The 24,855-nt window shown below is 31.7% G+C and overlaps 1 protein-coding gene across 3 annotated transcripts in view; it reads right to left on the bottom strand.

Annotated features, from left to right (window-relative positions):
* Positions 1 to 471: 471 nt before the first annotated feature.
* The window catches only part of LOC118184299 (uncharacterized), a 414,080-nt gene continuing 389,696 nt past the window's right edge, over positions 472 to 24,855 (bottom strand). For all 3 annotated transcript variants that reach the window (XM_085811552.1, XM_085811553.1, XM_085811554.1), the window contains exon 5: positions 472 to 17,266. In XM_085811552.1, coding sequence (XP_085667678.1) covers positions 17,040 to 17,266 — 227 coding nt within the window. In that variant the 3' untranslated portion in view covers positions 472 to 17,039. The remainder of the gene's footprint in view (positions 17,267 to 24,855) is intronic.

Genomic DNA, 24,855 nt, shown 5'->3' with positions numbered 1-24,855 from the left:
ACAATTTTTAATTTAATTATAATCATCGTACCTATAATAGAAGTACTTCGCCAAACTACACTAGCAGGATTTACATGATTGCTATCAAGAGTTCAGAATAGTTTTATTGCATTACAAGGATAACTTTAAATAATGACTTAAATAATCGTAGCTTTCAGTAAAGAAATATACGTAAATATGAGTTTGGTTGGAATTCAAAATAATTTTTATCTTATATTACAAAAAGTATTATATAGTATAAATGTTATTTTTAGAACAGGTATATTGAGATTTTACACTCAGGTAATCAAATCTGGGATCTGTAATAATCTAGTTGAATAATTAATAACAATGATCAAAATATTAACAAATCCAATTAGTGATTTTATGTTTCATGCAAAATATTATGATTTCCTGATAATTACATGAATTGGTTGATCAGTCAGCACACTATGAAATAAAGTGGGACCAATGACACAGTACAATTATGCGTAACAAATATACATTTTATTTATTTTAATGAGAACATTCAATCATTCTACAAACATTTCAGAACAGCTCGAGAAAGAACATGAGAATTTCGTACTCTGCACCCGCAACGTCACCCTTGTTACTCGTCTGTTTAATTTTCTACAATATTATTTATTTCATTTTAACCAGGGAAGAAAACTTGCTAAGGATTCCAAGCAATGATAATTTTTAATATTCATTCATTTAATTTTCTTTCGTTTCTTCTGTAAATTTTTAAAGTGAATTGCTCAAATGATTAATGCTTTGTTGTACTTTTCGCTTATTTAAACTGGAATAATTGTGGTACAAAATTATTCATTTAATGACTTTTGTGCGGCATAATATTTTCTGTTACCAGTTTAAACACTGAGCTACTACCAATCTGCGAAAGAGAAATTACAGACATCATGTTTCTCAATATTAGTGATGCTATTTTAAAAATTTATCATTAAAAATGAGAAATATTTTAAATATGTTATCTCAAAAGAAATTCCGAAGCTTTCTTTATAAAAGAATACGTTTCCCACTATCCAGCTGGATTTGTTCAATAAGAAAAATGATACCTACACTGCAGTTTATTGTATAAATATCTAAAAGCTTTTCTTTGTATATTCGCAGCACAGAGATAAACGCTTTTGTTAACATTTTTAAGCGTAGGATGATTTTTTAGAATCTTTATTGTTGTCGATATCTATACATATGTATTATCAATCAAAAGCAACTGCAGTGAAACCAATGAAATCTACTGTAAACGTTAAAGAAGATATTCATTGACTCCATTCATGGCCCCACGTAGGGAGTTTTACGGTACATATTTTATATACTGTTCTTAAAGTCTCGCGTTTTTAAATCTATAATTACTTAAATTAACTTTTGTTTATCAAAGAATCATCATAAATTACATCAGTTACGATTTCTTATCTAATGTTTTTTCTGCTTGACCTACAACAATTTGATAAAAGAAAAAATAATTTAGTTACTGTTTAACTGTAATCTAATACTTAGTTACACGTGTAAATTTACATAAAGAGATTTATCGGATTAAAGTATATTTCATTTTAAAAGTTTACAAACTATGGAGGAAAATATGAATTTCTATTGCCACTGCTGTCTTAGACATTTTTCATATGGTTGCCCACAGAGAAGATGACATCATGTGCAAGAGGACTCCACAATTTTTTAAGACGGTTTGATGATTTAAAATTAAAAGGCTAGCCTGTAAGATAACTTACAAAAGGCTACCTATATACGCGTTTGATAAGGGTATTGTAGAAGGCTAATGATTAAATGATCTAAGTACCGTATGAGATAATATAAACAAATAAAGTAAGCAAGTATATTTTCCTTTACCATTAAAATTAAATGATATGTTGTATGTTAATATATTTATTATATTAGGTCGCATTTTAACACTACTTTAGTTTTAAGAAGAAAAGTTTGGGTAACAAATCACTATTTTATATTCTGTCGAACACGCTAAAGAATAATAAGAAATTGAATTAGAAATTGTAAATATTATCTCTGCAAGTACTAAATTTAATTAAAATTATTAATGCTGATAAGCATATGGATATATGAAATATCGCATCGGAAAATATAATGTTGTGAGTAAGCCTTTTCGCACCAGAAGTTCACAGTTAAAACATTATACTAGTAGTTATTTTGTACCTTTGTACCTTGAACATTTTTTATTAATGTATGAAAAAAGTACTGACTTTATTTCTTAGAAAAAGAAATCTCGTGCAAATTGATGTTTAAATTTGATTTTGTTTGAAAATAATACAATTGTAGAATAAAATTAATCAAATTAAGAAAATAAGAGCTTTGCGAGGGGAAGTATAATTGCGAGGGGAGTATAAAGTTATTAAGAGGGGCTTAGAGAAACAGCTTTGGATGATTTAAAAAGTTATTTCAATACTAGTTTTTTTACTATTGAAGTAACTTTTTTATATAAATACTTATCGTAAATATAATTTGGGTAAAGAACGTGAAGGAAAATTTACATAAAACATCACGCAATCTTCGTCAAAGCACATTCTGCATCTGTTTTCTTGAAATTTATGCAAGTTTAGAAAAACAAAGTTTTCGTTTTTCTTGAAATGCCAAGTTTCTTGTTACCGAGAAATAATTAACCGATTTCAAGTCAAGGTTTTAAAAACTAATTCGCGAAAGTAAACCTCTGCAAGATAATATGCCACATTTCCTTTCTAAATCCGAAATATCTTCTTATCTTGGAGATTTTGGATATAAGCTAATAACGTTACCGATAGCTTTTTCTTACCACAACCATCCCAGCCACACTGGATGTTCTATTAACAGATTGGCGACGTGAGTGGTGCAGAGAGGCGAGTGTAAGAGTACGCTGCGGGTGGTCTTCACATCCATAAACGATTACAGATGATGGGTAATGGAAACATCGACCAGTAAAGACAAGGATTAGATTGGAGATTCCGTTTCTTTAGCAAAAAACGATAGGCTTGCGACGCTGGAATAAGAAAGAGCGAGCGAAGCATTCGGACTTTTTTTTATTTATGTATTTCTTTAATGCGAGGGGGGATCTCCTCTCTTCCTTACAGAACCAGGGACTCGTCTCTGGCTTTTCGATTTACCCTATCCATCTGTTTTTAGGCATGTATACTTACAGGCACAGAAGGAAATAAATCCGCTCAAGATATGTTTATAACTGGAGGGGGGAGTGGCAACGCTCTTACTGGGCTGGTAGTGATGTTGAACTGTTAGGCTGTGATTCCCTTAAATTGTGTTGAAAGAGATTAAACTTGTGTAAGAGTTTGGAAACTTGAATTCATATGGAGTTTAAAAAATTGCAGTAGAGTTTTTAGCAGTAGTAGTAGACTGCAGATACTTATCTCGTGGTTTATGCTTTTCTTAACATGCAGTTTATAAAACAGCTATCATTTGATATATTGTGCTTTTCAGTGAAGATGGAGAAATGCTCAGAATAAAAATTATAATTAATGTAATTCTTTTCTGTTGTATTTGTTCATTAACAATAAGTGAACGCATTTGGAAAAGTAGTGCATACATATATTTGACAAAACATATCGTTACTTTTCAAACTGATATTTTAGTTAAAAAGATGATGATTATCAGTTTGACGTGCATACTTTTCTTTATAAGCATGATTTAAATGTGTAAATTTATTCTGCTGTTTGTTTTCGGGTATCCGTTTTTATTTCAATAATTTTTGTGACACGCCTGAAAAAAATCGTTTTGGTTATGTTTTATTATATATGTTTCAGGGAAAAAATGTAGCAATTTGCATAAAGTCGATGATATTCATATTTAAAATTTCATGCAAGTTTTTACAGCACATTTTCATATACTGGGGGTAGAATATTTTAACTTTTATACATAAATTTAACAAATTATAAAATTGTATCTGCATCAATGTAATTTTTTAATAATTTGATCGTAAATTCTCAGTTGCTATTCATGTATATTTAAAGCCTCAGTAATTATTTCATATTTTGTAAAATACATTGCTGCTTTTACTTTAAAAATAATTTATAAATAATAAAAATAATTGTCAAATAATATAAAGAATTGATAAATACTTTGTAATAAGGAACTTTCATGAATATTACGATTTGAATCCAGGATTAAGATCGCCTTTCGTGATTAAGAAAATATTCATTTCATGTCCTCAAGGTGTCTGAGTCAAATTTGTGCCTGCATTTAAATATTTGATTCATATTCGTTCTTCCTTAAAATATTTTGACAAAGTATAAGTAGATTTCTGTTAACATGTTTGGAAATTATCCTGATTTTAATGCTGTTTAGATTGAAATTTAATTTACTGCAAACTATAAAACAAAATACATTTAAATTATATCCGAGATTAATATTTACAATGTTAATATCAAGAATGTTTCATACATAATTTTTCCCCTTTTGTTTTTATTGTGAATTTAGAGGTCGTCATCTTGGACTAACAGTTATGCAAAACTGGCGATAAAAATAGCAGCGTAGAGGGAGAAAATATACTGATCTTATTAATTAGAAAATAAATACAGAATTTTTTATATAATTTAAATTCCAGAAAATAAAGTAAAGAGCGTTTGAAGATAAATAAAAATTAAGGTACTCGAGATAAGAAGTGTAAAACTTCGTAAGCGCCTCAGATTGTATTCATTTTACTTATCGAATGCATTTGAATTTTATTCTTTATGACTTTATAATATGGACAGAAACAAATGATATTTGTTCCTTTAACATTTGTTATTTTTTTTTTGTTTTGTTTGTATGGAGTTTGATTGATCTGTCTTTAAGCATTCTTCATTATGTTCTAATTTTTACAGTGTCATTTATTTTCATTAATTTATTGCAAATGATAAAAATTATGGATAAAATTAAATTGAGGAACTTTTCTGAGATTATATACGTGTTATGGTTCTTCAATGTCTTCCTTCTTATGACTGGACCCATCTGACTGACATTTAGAAAGTTCGTTTGCGGTTATCGAAGATGGTTGCTTGAAAATTATGCGATGGGCAACGAGGCGGACGGATTGTTTCGCCGTCGACGATTTTAATTAGCCTCTAGTATTATGGCATTTTGTGGAGACGATGTCCCTGTAGAATGAAGGAGGATTGTAGGAAGGAGGTCCCTGGACTAGTAGTAAGCTCGTCAAGCATATATACAGTCGAAGCAAAGGCAAGCAAACTGCTTTCTCGCAGGAATGGTTCCGTGCATTCTCGCAAAACCCGACTTTCTTCCATTGCCTGTCACTGTTCCAGAAAAACAGCTTTTGCCATTTTTTCTTTGTTAAGGATATGTTTACTTTGATTAATGTGGCAACGGAATGAATTATCGTATTTGTAATCGTGTCCACACTAACTCCATCAAGAAAAGCGTTGTGGTAGTTAATTTTGATATTTAATTTTCAAATATTTTGTGGCATTATCTATTTTCAATGAAAAATTAACCTGTTTATTGATTATTTACACAAAAAATCAGCAAGTTATATAGATCTATAAATAGTGTAAATGGTCTTTGATTTTCATTTATGTTGTAGGTAATCTGTAGAAAAGTGAACAAGAATAGTGTCTGTTGTAGATGATCTGTATAAAAGTCAACAAGAATGGTGTCGGTTCTAGATGATTTGTATAAAAGTGAACAAGAACAGTATCGGTTGCAGATGATCTGTATGAAATTGAACACATTTTTGACTATATGTATGCTTAAATTGTAAGCATGCCACAGATATGTTTCGAAGTTTTTGAAATGTTAGTTTTCTTTAAATGGTGTATAAGTAACAGATGGAAAAAATGCTTACAAAAAGGCGAGATTAATAATATATAAGATTGAATCTGGCGATTTTATCTGCAACTTAAATAAACTCCTTAAGTTTATTCAATTAAAATCTTTAAATTTATTTAAATTAGAAATCTTTTTATATGAAGTTATTATTCTGAGAGCCAAGGTATTAGCTCCTTAAAGGTATGTTTGTTAAATTTCTGTTTTTGATGTAATAAGCTACGTAGATATGGATATTTGTGTTACCTGATTAAAAGTTGCAGATCTTAAAGTAGTTTTATTCTAGTTTGTAAAGAAAGCCATACAGAAAAATTGAAAACTTTTTTTAGTTTATCTGTATTTGAAGTGACAGCTCTCCAGAAAACGCAGAGGAAGGCTGCAGCCGTCAGCCATCAGGAATTCCTTTAAAGTTATTTGATCTTTTGGAAGATATTCTATACAGTTTTAAGCGTCTTTAGCACTGTTGTAAATGGTAACGTGAATCTAATTTTAAAACTAAAGATCTTAACAATTAAGGTCTTGAGAAGTGCTGTAGTAAAATCTTGTCACAGTTTTGTATTCCTCTTTAAATTATAATTCTCTGTTATTTGTGTGCTTTTCTCGACTTCTAACAAGGATTCAGAAAATGATGACACAACTGTTAAAAGTTTTAGCATTGCCCGCGTTAAAATTTCAGAAGTTCAAAGAAAAAAATTTAAGAAACACTTATGCTTGAGATGAGAACTGATAACTAAATTAGTTGATAAAAGATGGCATTTCCTTATAGTACAGATTCATACCATGAATCATTCAGATTAATTTCCATTTTGCGGCATCGGAAAGAATTCACAGTAGTGATTTTCTACCTTTAATAGAATTTTGAAAAGGAAAAAAAAAAAGAAGTGTTCAGTGAATAAATTTTTAAAACCCCAGATTGTGAATTTCAATATTTAAATTTTCCTTCAATATTTAAGTAATTATTACAAACATTAGTATAATAAATTTGATGTATATTCATTAATTATAAACAATAGCATATTTATAAATGGAAATTTATTTATTAATAAGTATCCTTAAATTTTTCTAGTTAGTAAAGCAGAGTTTAAGGAACAGCTCAGAGAAATGGTGTATAAGTAACAGATGGAAAAAATGCTTACAAAAAGGCGAGATTAATAATATATAAGATTGAATCTGGCGATTTTATCTGCAACTTAAATAAATAAGAGTAACAAATTGAGCTGATTTATTGAGTTACGTTTTATATTTTTTTCATTTAAATTCTGAAAACGGATGAAAAGCATAAAAATTATTTTAAAAGAACTGCTGCCATATTCATCAGGATGAAAGTATCATTATTTACCTTTATTCTGATATTTCCTTATAACTTTTAAGAAATAAAGAACGAATTTGTTTTGAAGTCCTCTCTTCTGTTTTAATTTTTTGAAGTGATAATAGAAATATTCGGGATATTTCTGAACAATACTCTGTTTAGTATTGTCAAACAGAATATTGTTTAGAATTCTGTTTAGCAACTTTTTTCTTCTAAAAAAATTGAAACAGAAGCTGTTTTATTTATACTAAACAAAAGCTATTTAAATTATTTTATAGAAAACATTCTAAAATGTTATTTATAAATTAAAAAAAATCGCTTTTATATGCTACAATTCTAACCAAATCAAGTCTACAATTTACTGTAATATTACAAAGTCATAAACTGAAGAGTTGCATATAAGAGAAATTTCGAGAATTATATTTTCATAAAAGTATTCACTGCAGGAAAATTTTTAGCTTTAAAATAGTCTTATTCCTTTCTCCGCTAAGTGATATAATTATCAAAAGATAGAACAGAGTTTTTTCTTTTCTTATTCATTAGGCCTATGAACTTAAAAAAGTGAAACTCCTTTATAATTATGTTTATTATTTAAGCTCATTGAAACAAAAACGTTTTTTCCTACAAAACAAATAAAATTTTTTAAAACTTTCAAAATAATTTATTTTTCAAGCAAAATATTTTGCAATTTTAACAATAAAAAATATTTTATTTACAGCAATGCTTTTTTCTAAACTCTAGCAAATGATATTTCCTATTCCATTCCAGAAACAATATTATCTCAGGGAAAACATTATGATTATTCTTATTGAGAAAGATTAAATCAGGAATCCTCAAAAAATGGATCAAGTACCATGACATGACATAGAGAACTTTCACATGGTCTTTATAAGATAACAAACTAATTCCAAATCTTCAGGCTTAAGGACTCGTTACGCTTCAAGCTTAAGAAATTGTTTGACATATTGTTACGTGTGAACAAAATGCATGAACTCCAGTATTAAATGCAAAAGCGAATTAATAAGCTTTAAAAGCTGGGAAATTTAAGTTTAATTATAATTTGAGTGTCTCAACTGATTTTACATAATTATAACCAGTTACCAGCATTTTCGGTTCAACTACCATAATTACGGAAAAGAGAAAATACCAGGAACTAACGAACTTTTAATGATAAAAAATTTTGTATTTTCAATCGTGAAGATTTGTACTAATATGCATAGCTAATAACTGTTCTAACACTGATTTAAGTTTCAAAGCTATATCATTTGGAAAATATGCAAATATTGTAACTGAATCTTTAACAGGCAACTGAGCTGTCTTTCTTTGTCCAAAGCTTATAGCATATATTTTTCTTTTCTTGATGGAGTTTTAAATTCTCTGTGACAGAAAATAACACTCGAATACCCTCCTTTCGATGATCAGCTTCGTCCCTAAGACGAAGATGGCATCATTTCACAGTGAGTAGTAGGCAATTCAATGGAGAGAAAGTTGGTTTTGCGAGATCACCTGAAGGTGGCATTTGGAATGAGAACTGGAATGGCGAAAAAGGACGATGGATTAAGTTTTGACACAAACACGACATTCATTTTTTAAAATCTGAAATTCGTAACCAATCATTCTCGATGCATTCTTCAAGAACAGGATTCCCAGTATCTTTTAGATATTCCAAGAAAGTTGTATAACATTTTTTCTTTTGCCATGAAACAAGTGAACTGTTATCACTTTTATCTGATAAACTTTAAATACAAATACTAACTCACATAATATATATAATACATTAAAATTTCATGTACTATATGTGTACATATATAAAACAATAATTTTAAAATTTAGTATTTCACCAGGAATGAAGGTATTTTAGAACATATACTTACATTTTCTGATAATACATACATTGTACTAAAAAGTAAATATATAAGCATTTTTTTGTATTAGTGATTAGCTGTTCCAAAAACTACACAGAAACATTTTATGTAACTAATATTCATCTAATAGATTTAGATAAATCAAAATATAAATACAATTTTTATGATGAAACTCAAGTAAGACTTGAAGATTTATTTTGAAAAATAAAATCCCTAGCCATTTGCTGGAAAGAAAAATGCCTTTAAAGAGAGCATAAAAATTGGCAGCAGTAACACATAAATAAAATACACAAAAGCGCAAACTGTAATAATTGAAACAAATATGTAACCTCAAGGAGTTTATGTTACATTATAATTATTCAAATTTAAATTACAGTAACAGACATAAATCACTACTTTTAATATACAATAATGAAAAGCTTCTTTGTTTCTTTGAGGTTTAAATTAGTAAGATAATGCACTAAAACACTATCAAAGTTCACTGGTTGAAATAAAACAAACTAGGAATAACAAAGCTTAAAAGTACTGTAAGCATAAAAACAGCATAAGAATTGTTATTGTAATAAAGCTTCGAATACGAATGAGCTTTTCACAAACAAAATTCACAGCATTTTGAAAGAAATATTATTTCTGAATTTTATCATTTTAAAAATTGATGTTTTATTACATTTAAAACTTGCAGTAACTGTTAATTTTGCAACTATAAAATATCGAACAAAGTATATAATATTTGATCTTTACAGCGAATGCAACACAAAAGATATTTAGAATTTAAATATGCTTTCTTAATAGAACTAATGTTCTTGAAAAGTAAGCTTTTAAAATAACATAACATGTTTTGTTAATTATTGAATTTTTAACTAAATAACATAAAGCATAATGAAATGTTAAAAATTTAGTTATTGATTACGGTAAAACAGAAATTTTATTACTTTCAATCATTTAGAATTGTTGAAGGTAAGCGATGATGTGTAGAAAATGAAGTCGAGTTATTTAAATGTTTAGTAAGGTGTCAATATATTCCACTCATTATACATCATTATCGATATATATATGTTAAATGTTTCACGTATTACGTTTAATAAAAAATTAATTAAAGCAAGTTATATGGTAGCAACTATATTTCACTGTGTGTCTGAAGGAGGAATTAAAGTAATACATAAAGTGCTAAATTTACCTGTCTGCGGATTAATATTTAAAGCATTTCTTCTTACATACAGTAGTTTCCGGTATTTATTCTAGTTTAAAATTTCATCTTAAACATTAATTATTTTATATGGGTTACTAATGCTTTAGTTTTCTTTCCAGAATGTCTGTTAAAATATTAATTCAAAAAAATAAATATTCTACAACCAGTTACGCTTCTCATATTAACTATAAACTGATTAAATATATTTGGTATCTCATTGTTAAGATGTCTCAAAATTAAGATGTATTTTGATATAAATGTGTCTTCCTGGTGGAAAAAGATCTCTATACATATTACGACTTTCTTATTCCTTAAAGTGCTGATTCACTTTCATGGCAGGAAAAATAAACATATATGAATATCAATTCAATTTTTTTTTTTACTCTATTCCCGAGGGTCTCCTGAACTGGAAACCAATCTTCGTCTGCCTTTCGAAAAAGGTTAACGTTCGGATGCAGATATATATAACGCGGAGGACTTCCCCGCCAAAAAATAAATGCGCGTTTCGAACGTCATACTTTGGAATATACTTTGTACCCTCCTGATATGCTTTGCCGAGGTGATTGATAGCGATTTGAGCATTTTGGGGTTTCTTTCCTTTCGACAAAGTACGACTTGGGCTCGTTTTCCTTCTTCTGCAGATTTTGCCCGGAGAAACGAGAACGCGGTATTAAAATACACTCCGCTCCTATAAAAATATCTTAACAAGACCGAAATTTGGATTGGTCGATGGAGAATCACAATTTTTCTTTCATGTATTTAGCACTCACGGAATGGCAACGATTTAAACGACGAGATTCAGCGAGAATATTCTCAGTGGAAAACAATGGAAGACGATACGTCACAGAAGGCAACGGAATAAATAGCGGCAAATCTCGTTATGACGCAGGTTGTCAGATTTACGAAATAAAAATAAGCTAACTTTAACCTATAAAATATACATATATAAATTAAAACAGTATTTTTTCACTTTGAAATAATTATGTAGTTTGATAGTTGTTTCTATTTGGAAATGTAAAGTTTGCATACGTTCTGTGCTATCGCTATTTCATATGGCAATAATTACTTGAAACCTTACTTGCACACCACGGAAAAAAAAAAAAAGAATGAATAATGAAAGCTTTGTAAAATACTCTCGATATATGTCAAAATTTCAGAAAACTCTTTATTTAGAATTAGCGAGTACATAAAAAACAATTGAGAAAATTAAGTGATTTAAAATTTGGTAAATTAAGTGATGTAATATAAACCAGTTAAGCTTCTCCCAGTGATTAATTTATTCAACTGAGTTCCACTTTGAGACTGTTCATCACTGTCAAAAAAAAAAAAAAAAAAAAAAATCTTCTAAACTTGTACGTGTAATAGGCAAAGACTGACGAAAGAATGCAGAGACAAAGAACGAAAGGTTTTCAGTTTGCGAAAAGAATTATGTATTACTTATAATATGAATGCAGCAAGCATATTGGAATTATTAACAAAAAACTTTTTCTGTGATTCAGAAATTTAGAAGTAATGAATTGGGAAACGTTTGTGACTTTACGAGAAAAAATAATTCTATTAGAATGGTAATTTTTAACTTTGAAAGACAAATTTTATGTTTCCCAGCAATTTCGGCTTAAACAAAAGGTGACAAAAAAAAGCCCATTTTTTGATAAGTAAAGAAATTTCGGAGAAAATGATAACACTAATTACTAATATATAATATATTAGTAATCAAAGTAAGAAAAAATTGATTCTATACAGAATGTAGTACATTTTTCAGAAATGTTACATTTTAATTTTGTTCATATTTTATATTTCTGTGGGCTTCGTATAAATATATAAAAGCAAAGTATATATTTCAGAAAAATTCAGTTAACGTTTTAAATTTAAAATAAAGTCTCAAATACATTCTCAAATACAATTTATGTATTTTTGTTCCAAAATTTTAAAGATAAAAAAGACAGATAAATTTTAGTTTAGAAATTATACAGATACTATATGCTTGAAAAAAAAATGTATTATAGGATGTCGTAATTTTAAAACGAAAAAACAATTTAATTCTGATAACTGAAAATAAAAAAATATTTATATTTGTATTATAAGAATTTAAATTTTTTAACACTGTTTGAAATTTATTTTTTTGCACACTCAAATCTTATCCCAATCCAGAGAGATTATGTAGTTTCAGTGTAAAATCAGCAACCAAATTAAAGGAAAACACGATTCTTAAATAAAGAATTTTTTTTTTTTTTTGTATTAATTCAGTTGCTCGAACTTTTTCATTTCAGCTAGATATCAGTTAGCTGTAGAAATCGGCTTATATTAGTCACACGTTCTTTATTATTTTCATCTTCAGTTTCAGTTACCTAACTCTAGTTATTTAAATTTTCCACTATGTTTGCTTAATATATATTAGGTGTTGAAAATAATTACTTGAATGTCACACTTAAGACAGGGTGTAGTATGACATTTTTGTTTATTTTCGTTTAGGAAATGAGGCCGCCTATAATGAGGGCATTAGGAGACGCTCTTATTATCTTCTCTGTGGCTTTGTTGTATGCTGTCTTTATAAATGAGATTGGTCTTTTCAGGTAGGGAGAGATGCATGAAAATTAAATTTTTGTGCGTCATAACGGATCTCCAAACATGCAGCAAATCACTTCATATACGATAAAAATAAACAATTTGAGCCAGCATACTCCTCTTTATCGCAGCGCCATAAAAAAGATTTCCCCCACATCGTCGAAGTGTATATATATGTTATATATAAGCTTGTATTTTTCTTGAAGTTCTCGCTTTCGTTTCAATCGAGCCATTCCAAATGCTGTGCCAATATGTCTTATTCTTTTTTTTATATCGATATTCATTAGAGTAAAATATCTTTATATTTTTTATTTCACTTATTTATACATATATATTTTTAATATATTTTCGAGTTATTTCCAGCCTTCTGTTCTGACTGGAAAAGTGGTCCCCGTAAAGATGAAAAAGAAATGCGGAAAAAACAGTTACGAATTGGCTGTCTAAAACTTTAACTGCGATTGTGCTGCTTTTCTGTATTTATTTACTTTTTAAATTCTGGCTGTTAATGGCTATCCCGTGCAGTGAAATCCTACTCCTTATACGCCTACATCGTGTTTCCGCTACACAACCCGCGAGTTGATATTTACGATTAATCTGAATCGATTTGCTAAATTTGCCACGGAAACCTTTGACTTTGGTTGCATCCTAAAATGTTTGCGTTTTTATTTAAGTCTAAATTCTAAGAGTGACCTTAAAGGACATAACCCAGCTTCGCCAAGGGGAGTCAATGTTTCGCCGAAGTATTTAAAAGAAATTAGATAGTTTCTAAGTCGACGAAAAGTTTCGCGGGGCCTGATTGGTGCATTGGCAGAAATTTCTCCGCGTTCGACATTATTCTTTTTATTCTAGTCTTATTGTTTCTAAAGATATTTCATACGGGGCGTAGAGAAAACTAAGCGAATTATTCCCTGTGTACATTCATTCATAATATTAAATATACATATTTAAAAAACTTTCTCGTAATAAAGAAGAAGGAATAATAATTTTTTACTACAATATAATAGTACATCTATTACTGCCTTTTATTCTAAATCCAGCAATGAAAAACCACCAAGAGTTTGCTAGCTAATAATAATAGTTATTATATTTTACATGACTTAATAATAAATTTTACATAATAAAAATTACTACTTAACACTTTAAACGCGAAACATATTTTGTTTGGTTTAAGGCCGGTTGCTATGGACCGAGGTAGCGTTTAATGTGTTAAATTCACTATGCGTTTCTAATGTTTTAGATGAAACATTCTGAATATTTTAGTTATTAGAAGTAATCGATGAACTTTGTTACATAGTAATATTATTTAAAAATTTTTATACCTCAAGTATTATTAATTTATTTAAACTTCTATAAATATTATCCACATTCGTTTCAATTGCTTATTTTGTAATTTATCTGTTTTTTTTTCTCTTAGAACGAAAGCTTTCTGAAACGGAAGCGATATGTACGTATAAGAAGTTGAGAAATGCATGATAACGTTTGCTCTTCTTTACCTGTATAATTAATCTTTAGTTTAATAATAATTTAATAACGTCGGTTTATATTTTAATAGCTCACTTACATTCATTTACATTTAAACACAAAGTTAATTATTATTATTTTCATATAATGTTGAAAGCGTCGTTCACTCTCATATATCTTAAATTTAAGTATTAAGTGTACTTTGCCTATTAGTAATTTCCATTGTGAAATGTACTCACCAAAAGGAGCATAATTCAAGAATGGAATTCTTTGGAGCGTTAAACTCTATTGCTACGATTGTTAAGAATTTTACTATAAATTGGAAACGTACACTAACAACTTAATCTCATGTAAAGGAATTTTACTATAACTTGGAAATGTACGCTGACAACTTAATCTCATGTAAAGGAATTTTACTGCAAATTAGAAACGTACATTGACAACTTACTCTAATACAAAGGAATTTTCTGAAAGAAATGTATAAGATAAAAGGATTAATATTATCTGATCTAATTCTTCTTAAACAATTTTTTCCATCTCACAGTTTTTCATCAGAACCATTCATTAGTTTTCAGGTACTATAATAAAAAGTAAAGTTTTAAGGTAATTATCCAAAATGAGAAGATGCTTTAAATTTTCCCGAGGGAATAAATAGATACAACATCAGCACAGAGAAGCTCAAATAAGCTTTATCAACATTATGAAGTTTTATCTTTGCGCTAATCGAACAAATATTAATATTAATTAACTACATTTCGTGAAAGGGAAACGGTAAGATATAATGATATATTAATTTATTTAATTTGCAGTTTAAGCGTCATAAATGACTTTAAAATGGGAATATAGTCAAACTATTCACTCATTTGATCATATTTGGCGTTGTTATAGAAAGTGTATATCAGTAATAAAATTGGAGAAATAAACATTAGTAAACATTAGCCTTGCCAGCTGTACATTTTTCATGTACAGGTATTTCGTAAAAAAATGAGAAAGAAAAATTCTTTACCTTTTGTGAAATAGATTTACATAACAAAACAACGATGCTTAACTAACATTTAGGAAGTAATTCATACTTATATCCCTCTTAACATTCAGCCAACTATTAAACACTTTTTTGGATGAAACATTACATTTTGTTTTGTTAAACTGTTATTGAAAATCAATAAACTAGAAATTCGATCTTATCAACGAGAAGAAAAATATTCAGAATATTTCAACTTACTGAAACGCAAAATTAACGTATATTAAGCATATGATTTCAATTATACTGTATTCTAACTTAATCATGCACTACAATTAAACTCTTCAGTGCTTATAGGATGCTGCATTATCATCGCGTCTACACTTCTCTCAATATAACAATCAGGCCCGTTTATATGGAAAGCTACCTGCTCTGACCACAGCGAAACCTAATCGTCCTCGCTCTATTTTTTTAAAATGAAAACATTCGACAACGAGATGTTTGAAAACTAGAAACAGTCAATCTTAAAAAGCTAGATATTTGTCGCCCTTGGTTAGGGCGGACGCCGTTGGAGGAAGAACATGCTGGGGAGGTTTTAAAGAACACCAAGACGCTGTTCGTTGAATGAACGTGGCGCAGCTCTGTAGAGATGACCTTCATTTTGGCAGTGGAACTTCTGTTCACCCGCCCTCTCTCCCTCTCTCTCACGTTGCTCTGGGGATTTTCTTCACCATGATTGTTCGGCCGTTACAATCCATGTGCACGTGGAATGCATTCGCACGCGCATTAAGTAGGGCGGGCCATAGGTATAGATCTGGTTAAATTTTTCTGGCAGAAATCTTTATCTTCAAAATCCTGAAGATAACGGCTTCTTTCCGGTGACACCATCTATGTTGACGTGGATTCATGAACAGATTCGGAAAGTGTTGAAAAGCTTCACAGGTTCATTTCTTGCTCAGGAAGTTACCTTCAGCTGACAGTCTAGATATCTACTCTTTATGTTTCAGCAAGCAGTTTAGATTCTACTCTGCCTTACTTTACGAAACTTTGCTATATTTGTCAGAGTTTGAATTTCATTATTAAATTAAAATTGACTTCAGCTGACATGAGTTAAGTTTGCTTGTAATTTTTAGCTGACACAATAAGTAGGCTATTTTTAGACACTTACTGTATCATTACAATTCATTTTATTATAAACTGTTACTAGTTAGGTTTTGATGCAAAGAATAAAACTTATAAATCATTAATATTTTAAACCTTAAGGTCATTAAAATTTAAGCTGAAATCCTCTGCAAAGATACTGAAAATTAGTGACAATAATAACCGCGTGTTATGATAAGCCTTTGAAAATTTCTACCTTTCTAGTCTTTCGGTGGAAATCTATTTCCTCTGTAAGAACTGTCAATTCATTATGAACAAAGCTGATAATGGTTAAAATTAATTTCCAATAGTATTGATAGAATACGTATGTTTTGGTCTTCCTGGACAGGTTTCTTTTCGCTATGAAAGGATTTTCGCTATTCGTTAAAAATTTCGACCACAGTTACAATTGTGGTCGAAATTTTTAACTATATTGAAAACGCAGAGTTTTTTTGCCTTTCGTGTATGCTCAGAAAGGTGTATTTTTCAATCAATCTTTTATTTTTTTCTCTTTCCGAGATCTGTTCATAGAAATTCAAGCCTCATAGGTAAATTTTCTTCTGCAATTCTTTGGCAGTATAAGTCTCTTATTCATAATTTCATATGTCAGCCGGAGTGTTATGGGCAAGTTGCCTCTCCCCGTCACTTGTGGGAGAGAACATCCAGAGCTTCGATGAGTATATCTTCTTAGCCCCGCGATAAGTGAGAAGATAACCATAGTTGGCGCCGACGCGTGCCGGGGCGGAGAGCGAGAGATGAGGGAGGGGGAGGCAGAAGGGGGCTTTAGCTCTCTTCGTGGCACACCTCCATGTAACTGGGGTCCCTGAGGGCGTCCTTGATCATGTCCTTCAGCATATTGTACCGAGGGAATATGGGGTACATGCGCGCAGCCCGATACGAGAGGTGCAGAGCATGAACCACTTGCCTCAGGTTGGCGTATTTCTTTAGGAGCCGATAAAGATCATTGATGAGCAGAGTATTCTCCTCTTCGATCTGCTGCACCGTGGAGGCTGAAAGAATAAAAAACAAACTTAGTTTTTCAACATAAATAATAATAATGACAATAAACGAATTATTTTGAAAGAACTTGTGTTTCGGGACATACGACTACATGCGAAACAAAGCCATTTTAAAAGATACTTAGTTTAGGACAAAGAATTAAGATACAAAAACAATAAAAATAAAATATTATTATAAACTATATTGAAATTCTTCTTCTTCTTTATCAAAGTACCACGTGCTCGAAGTATTATTCAGTACCCTTCACCTGCATATCATGATGGTCTCAGGAGCGAAGCTTTTCCCAAAATTTAATAACTAAGCAGTGGCCAAGGGGATAAGACACCTGAAAGTTAGTAATTCAACCTAGATTCAAACGCCGGGGAGCTGACTGGAAGGAATAACATTTTTATGGTCTTTGACCATGGAAATGCTCATGCTTCCAGTCAGTGAATGAGAGTTGATTTCCTTAGAATGATCTCCCATTAGGCACATAACCTTTCCGTGCTTTGCTTATAAGCCAATAAATTAAAAGTTTCTTAAGCTAATAAATGAGATTTAAAAGCTAGAAAATCCACGTTGATTTTGAGTTAAAACAGGCTTTGAGATTATATTCGTGAGAGGGGAAAAGCGGAAATATTCAGTCAGCTGGTTTGCTACCATAGCGTTCTCGAAACTTCCATCTTGATACTCCTAGCAATGTTAGTTACAGGTGGTTATTAATTGACGAATGATTGAAAACATATAATGGGAAAACCACTAATTTAATTCTATGTTATGTTAATTATATAATTAATAACTAAACAGCGGAAATTTCGCTTAGGTAAAAAAAAATTACATTCAATGCTAAACAGCTTACATCTCAAATACGGGGAAAGAATAAAAAACAGCTTACATCATAGCTAAGCTCAGAAAAACAACAGCTTTGCTTTAAGTAACTTTCATGAACACTTGCTCGTAGACATTTTTCAAAGCTCATGGAGATTCATGAAATTTGTAAAACTTGTTTGTGTGGCAATATCCTTCTAATTCAAATGCTATATCAATTTCGTCGGCAAACCTTATATAAATGCAAGCCTTTCTTCATATCCTCTGTTATCCATCCAGAATAGCTCTTGAGTCAGAAAAGGTTACTGCATTGCAGGATTTAGGTTTTTTACAGAGCCATTACGTTTGTTTGTGAACAGGAGCCTTAAAAATGCGACCGCACCCTCTCCCAAAAAACCTAGTCCTTGTACCGTGAATAATATTGTTTGCTAACCGAATGTGCTGACATTTATAAAACAACGATACATAGAAAGAATGACTTTAATTTCGTGTAATTTTGCACGAGTATATTAACATTTTCAGGCAGCGTTGTTTCTAAAATAAGGCAATGAAGCCGCTGATCTTCTGGCCAAGCAGGCAGCTAATGGCACGGAATTACTAGGAAGACCAGTTTAACTTCTTTGGTCTCATGTTAAAAGAATAACTTTCATAAGCTTGCTACAGAATTGGCAAAGTAGAGGTAGAGGCAGGACGAAGGACATTTTTCTTATAGGCAAAAGTTAACATGGAAATCAAGACCCAGTATGCTAGCTTAACACAATTCTTGACACGTCATGGGCCATTTCCAGGATACCTCAACAGATTCAGACTTAGGAATACACCCTTCGGCTAGTGCGAAGAGGAAGGTGACATGGACCATTATTACTTTCATTGTGTTAATATAAGAAACTGACACTTAAAGAAAGCAGTGGACTGTGCCTGGGCAACGGGGACGTCCAACACACTCAAAAATAGAGTAGTCCTTGATAAAATAGAGAAAATCTCAAGACACTGTGCAAGCAGAAAGCACAGTGAATAATATTGTTTGAAACGATCAGAATTCAGATAAAGCAGATAATAAGGAAAACGCTTGGAGTCTGCAGCTATTAAGCTAAATAATCCTCAGACTAAAGGTAAGTTTATCATAGAACAGTGCTTCTTTTCATTCACCAAGAAGTATAAATCTGAGCGATTGTTTCAGGTACTCATTACGATTATTAATATGAACTAATTTTGGACAAGAAAGGCTTTGTAAAATATAGGAACTGCTATTAGTACATAATATTCAACATTGTACCTTTGGAGATTTCCCCCCGCTGTGACGGTATATAATTCCGTTTGATTCACCTTTGTGGTCGGTCGGAAGCCATCATAGCGGTACCCTCACTCTTAAAATACAAATATAATTTTGGATATATATATAATGTGCATGTTTCCCACAAGAGTGAACTTTTGTTTCCGAAACCTTGATATTTAGATATAGATAGATCTTCTTAGCGAACTTCTTTACTTCAGAGTAAAGAAAGATTTTATTGTATGATGAGTACTGTAAAAATGATGCATATTTAGATACGTCGTAGAGACATTAGGTATTTTTTTGGAAACAAGAGTCATGAAAAATGGGCAACGCCTTCGCCGAGAATCGAACCACGGACCTGTGGAATACGCGCCCACCGTGCAGACCACTACACCACGAAGGCACGCTAAGAAGGCGGGAGAAACACCTTATATACTCCCCCTTTTAAAGGGCAACTGGGGTTTAGGGGACCCAGCCGGCAAATCCTGAGTGTGGAGAATCATCATCCACCACTCTTTTAGTTCAGGCGCCACTGTAGAGGCATTAGGATATTTTTAGGAATCGGGAGAAGTGAAAAATGAGCAACGCTTTCGCCGGGAATTGAACCGAAAACCTCTGGAATACGCGTCCAGAGTGCACACCAATACACCACAAAGGCACGCCAGGAAGGCGAGAGAAATACCTTATAACGTAATGAGAGAATATTTCTTGCTTAAACCGTAGTTACAAATTTAGATAAAATTATAGAAAGTTACACTATCAGATCGCTACATATTTACATAGAATTAAGATTTACATGGAAAATGTTTCGTTGAAGAAATAAATGTTTAATTTAGGTATTTACATATCACTTCTTCGACCGTTACATTTAGCTATGTGTGAGAAAGATTACATGGAATAATTACCTTATAAAACCTAACCTGAACCGTGTTCTGGTAGCGGAAAATATTTCTTTTGACGAATATTAGAAATATGAAAAAGAATGAACAATTCAAATTTGCTTTAAAAGCCGCCATTAGAAAAGATTTTTAGAAGTAATACTAATAAAAATCTTCTTTAAAGTAGATTTTACACTTTTATTCAAGAAATAATTGTTCATTTTGAATGTTACACAGCCGCTTTAAGAATATTCAAACAAAACCTTTAAGATGCACTTCAGTCGAGTTGCTAAATCTCAAGCTATATCGCAATTAAAGTACTTCTTCAAAAGAATCTGTAAATAATAGCAATAAAAAGTTAAGAATAGAATAGAATATTTGAATCTTTGAAGTAAAGTATTTAAAATTATTTTCTACATTTTTTTTTGGAATAAGTATTTTACTTAGCGATCATATTCTTTAGACTAATGCTAACTTGCTTCAATGGGTGAATTATTGTTTTTTAAATGTTACTATTATTATATTTTACCGCAAACTTTACAGTATTATAGAAGCATATATCTTAAGAGCAGTGAATAATTGTACTAGCTATTTATTACCTAGACGTTTACTTACATATGAATGGAGAGAAAAGAATAAAAATACTTGACTCTTAATAAAATCAACAAACAGTTTTATGAAGTATTATTCCCTCTCTTCATCTGAAATGAAACCAAGCCTGAATCCATAAAGAAATGATAAAAAATGCCTTCTTTTCATTTAGACTCATAATAGGGAAAAGCGAGCTTTCAGAATGTGTATAACATTAAAATACTTTTAAGGTTTTAACAATAAAACAAGGATATGAGATACAAATATTTCATTTGCATATGTTTTCATCACTTACTGGCATACTTAGAAAATAACTTAGTTAATTAAGTTTATTAATGTTAATATAACTTAATTTTTCTTTTATTGCAACAAATGTGAAATGCTATGATCTGAGAAACCGTTATATACGTGTACAAATTAACAAATTTTGTGAGTTATCAATCATTTCCTTACATCTGGTTTCTGAAGCATCCCACAAGATGCATAACACTTAATATGGAAAAATGATTATAAGATATTTTCTCCCTCCTTGCCACATGTCTTCGTTATATAACTGAAAGCCCATTCGACGCGTATTCGGGAGGTCCGACGTTCGAATACAGGCGAGGGCATTGTACATCTTTCACGTTCTTGCATCGATATAACCTAACTACTCTACAGTGGCGCCCGAACTAAAGAGACGGCGAAAAGTAATTCGTAACCAGGATTGGGAACTGGATCCCCTAATTTCCAGCCGCTTTTTAAAAGGGGGGGAATATATAAGGTATTATCTCCCTCCTTTCCGTATGTCTTCGTCGTGCAACTGGAATACACTCAACGCATATCGGGGATATCCGTAGTTCGAATGCCGGCGAGATTATTGTTCATTTTTTGACTTTTCTCCATCGATAATCCTAATGAATCTACAGGTAAAAATAAATAACTAATAAAACTTGCACTCAAATTTCAGCTTAAAAATCAAATTAAACTTACGTTCTGGCAATGAGAAATGCGTGAATCGGTCAAAACGCTGTTTTCATAATTCGTTTGTTAAGAAGAAGCAGCTACTTGTAAGCTGCTGCTCTGCGTAAGAGCGCTGGAGGGGGGAAGTGACGATTTCCTTATTCGAGCAGTAGTCAGCGTACGAAGAGCATGCAACAGTATACGAGCGGTAAGCTTGCAAACATGCACTGTATGTAATAGTTGAGAGCAATGGATAAGCCACTGAACGAATTTATCGAGAATACTTCCATACAAACATCAACCGCACCATGGTGTGTTTGCACGTGTGCATCGAAATTTATGCGAGTACGGGTCATTAAGAAGTAGCAGGACTAGTGAGGGTACTAGTTAGGGATTAGTGAGTAACGATCAACGCATTCGGTAGTTATGGAAGAAAGTGTTTTGGATCCCGTGGACACTAATCCGAGTACCAGCGTACGTGCCACTGTATATACTCTTAATATACGTGCCACTGTATATTAAGAGTGCCTTATTGCGGTGTATAGCGTGTTTTGAACGCCGAAAACCTTACACTGCTTTCATCTGAAAAGGGTTCAGTTACTGCGTCCCGATAATCATCCTGCAGGTGCGTGTTTCAGACAGTGGCAGCTGCAACAAAATATCCGAAATGTGAATTTCCCAGCTTATGTGTTGTTCACTGAGGCCACATTCAATGGGACGACGTATTCAATCAGCACAATGCGCATTTGTGGGCTCAAAAGAACTCCCACGATGTGCGGCACCACGCGGCTCGACATCGCTTCGTAGTAAATGAGTGGGCAGACTTGGTTGTCGACTGCTTAGTCGTGCCGTAATCTTTTACCATCCTGCATGACTGCATATTATCGAATCGTTTTGGAGCAAGTTCTTCTCGGTTTAAGTTAGGATGTTCCAACAAATGTGAGGCGCAACACGTGGTTCCAACATGATAGGAAGTCTGCTCGTTTCGGATTAACTGTTAGCAGGCATTTGAACAGGTCATTGCCGCATCAATGGATTGGGCGTGGTGAACCGGTTTCATGGCCTCCACGCTTACCTGATTTATCGAGCCTTGATTGCTCTCTGTGGGGACCCCTCAAAGCAATCGTGTATCAGGATCCTGTGCAATCTGAAAAGGATCTCGTGGCAAGACTCGTCTGCACTATTGCTGCACTATTGTGTTCGATGTGTCCGGCAATCAATGTTTCATCATCAGGTATGCCTGACGTCTGATGGTGAAAACTTCGAACATACCTGTTGTAATATTAGAGCATGTATTCACCGTACTCGTACATCTTTTGTACTCATGTTCAATAAATGTTTCAAAGTATTCACCATCCTTTTCTTTTCCGATCTTTTCTGCTACTTTTGTCATTTCCGATTTTCTATTTCTGCTACCACTTATCCCTGATGTTTCTGGTCATGGGTTGGTAGGCAATTTTCAATACTTATGATATATCCTGTGTTCTCTAATAATATGTCACTACATTTTTAGACACCCTCTAGTTTTACCCATAAATAATTATAAAAATCTAAAGAAATTTTCAGTGTAAACTTCTCGTAAGCGATTGAGTTATGAATTACACTTGTCAGCTGTAACTTACGAAGAGAACCTCATGACGCCTAACGTAAAAAGCAGGATTTAACAACTTTCAAAAAATTCATTTTCATTTGTTGTTAGAATAAGGAAAATTTACATTCAGCTTAAACAATCATTGTTACTTAAAAATGCATACAATCATATGTTTTAACAAAATCACAAAATAATTAAATTTACAGCAAAATAAAAATAATTCAATTTGAATAAACAACATATATTTCCTTCCTTTTTTTCTCTTTAAAAAATATTTGGGATTTGCATAAACCTTGTAAAGCATAATGTTATAACTGCGGATAGTGAATGTGTTGCATTTGATAGAAGTATGCCTTGTTTTTCTGTCTGCATTTTGGGATATTTTCCTTATCTCATTTTTCAGTTAGGCACTGCTGTTGTACTATAGATTGGAAGAAATGAACGATTTAATTTTCTTAAAATTTTCAGTCATATTTCGCGGGAGAATTGATTATTCAATAATCCCTCATTCAAGTGAGGTTTGCTGGTTGACTGGTAAGGTTTTTACAAATTTAGATCTTGCTCTATAAGGAATTCTACGGAAAAATAAAAATATAACATGAACATTAACCAAATACATGTTTAGTAAAATATAAAAGACGGCAAGAGATCAACATCTTGTTCACCGACTCATGTCATCCCTCACGTAAATTCAGCACAGACATTCATGCAAGATTTTATTTTGTTCTAAAATTGAAATATTTACAGTTTTATAGAAGTGCCATTAGTAGTTGCTGTGTAATGTCTACTGATAATAAGATAAAGTTCAAAAACGTTCTTATTTCGGCTAGTATATGAGCCCTTTGGTATGTCGGTACGAACAGAATCTATTTCTGTTTGTTTTTTGACGGAAAAAATTATCAAGCCATTTATATAAACCTTTCATTTTTAGTTCAAAAATTAGTTCTATTAAGCAAAACTAGTTATCCAGTGTTATATTACTACGAGCTCCTACAAAGAAATGCAGCTTGTCCTGCTACAGATTGAGTCGGTATTATGACTTTTTCTTCAGCTTAAATAACTTAGTATTATTCTGTTCTCTGAACATAACTTATGTATGTGTTTAGATGGCAGCAGGTCTTGGCATTCATACTTGCGAAGCTTGGTAGATACGAACATTTTTAAACTTGCAATGGTCTCAGTAGCTCGCCAGAATATTATCCACGACCCTAAAAAAAGAACCCAAATTCGGCCTTCCATACGCAGTTTAAATAACTAAGATATACCACCTTGGTTGGTATAGAGGTTAGCGGAGGCTGATTTCTAGTCAGTATTCAAGGGTGTTTGTTCGAATTCATATGAATAATTCGGCTGTTGTTTTATCTTTCTTTCTCTCTCTTCGAAGGTTCTTCCGTGTAGTTTACCTTGGATGATGTTCCTGGGGATGATATGTCCATTGGTTGATGACCATTGAGTTCGGTCATCAACCAATGGACCAAAAAAACTTAACTCCCC

This window comes from Stegodyphus dumicola, chromosome 2 (genome assembly GCF_044657685.1).
Source record: "Stegodyphus dumicola isolate Sdum_Otavi_A_Nest chromosome 2, ASM4465768v1".
NCBI lineage: Eukaryota > Metazoa > Arthropoda > Arachnida > Araneae > Eresidae > Stegodyphus > Stegodyphus dumicola.
This window is presented reverse-complemented; position numbering and strand designations above follow the sequence as displayed.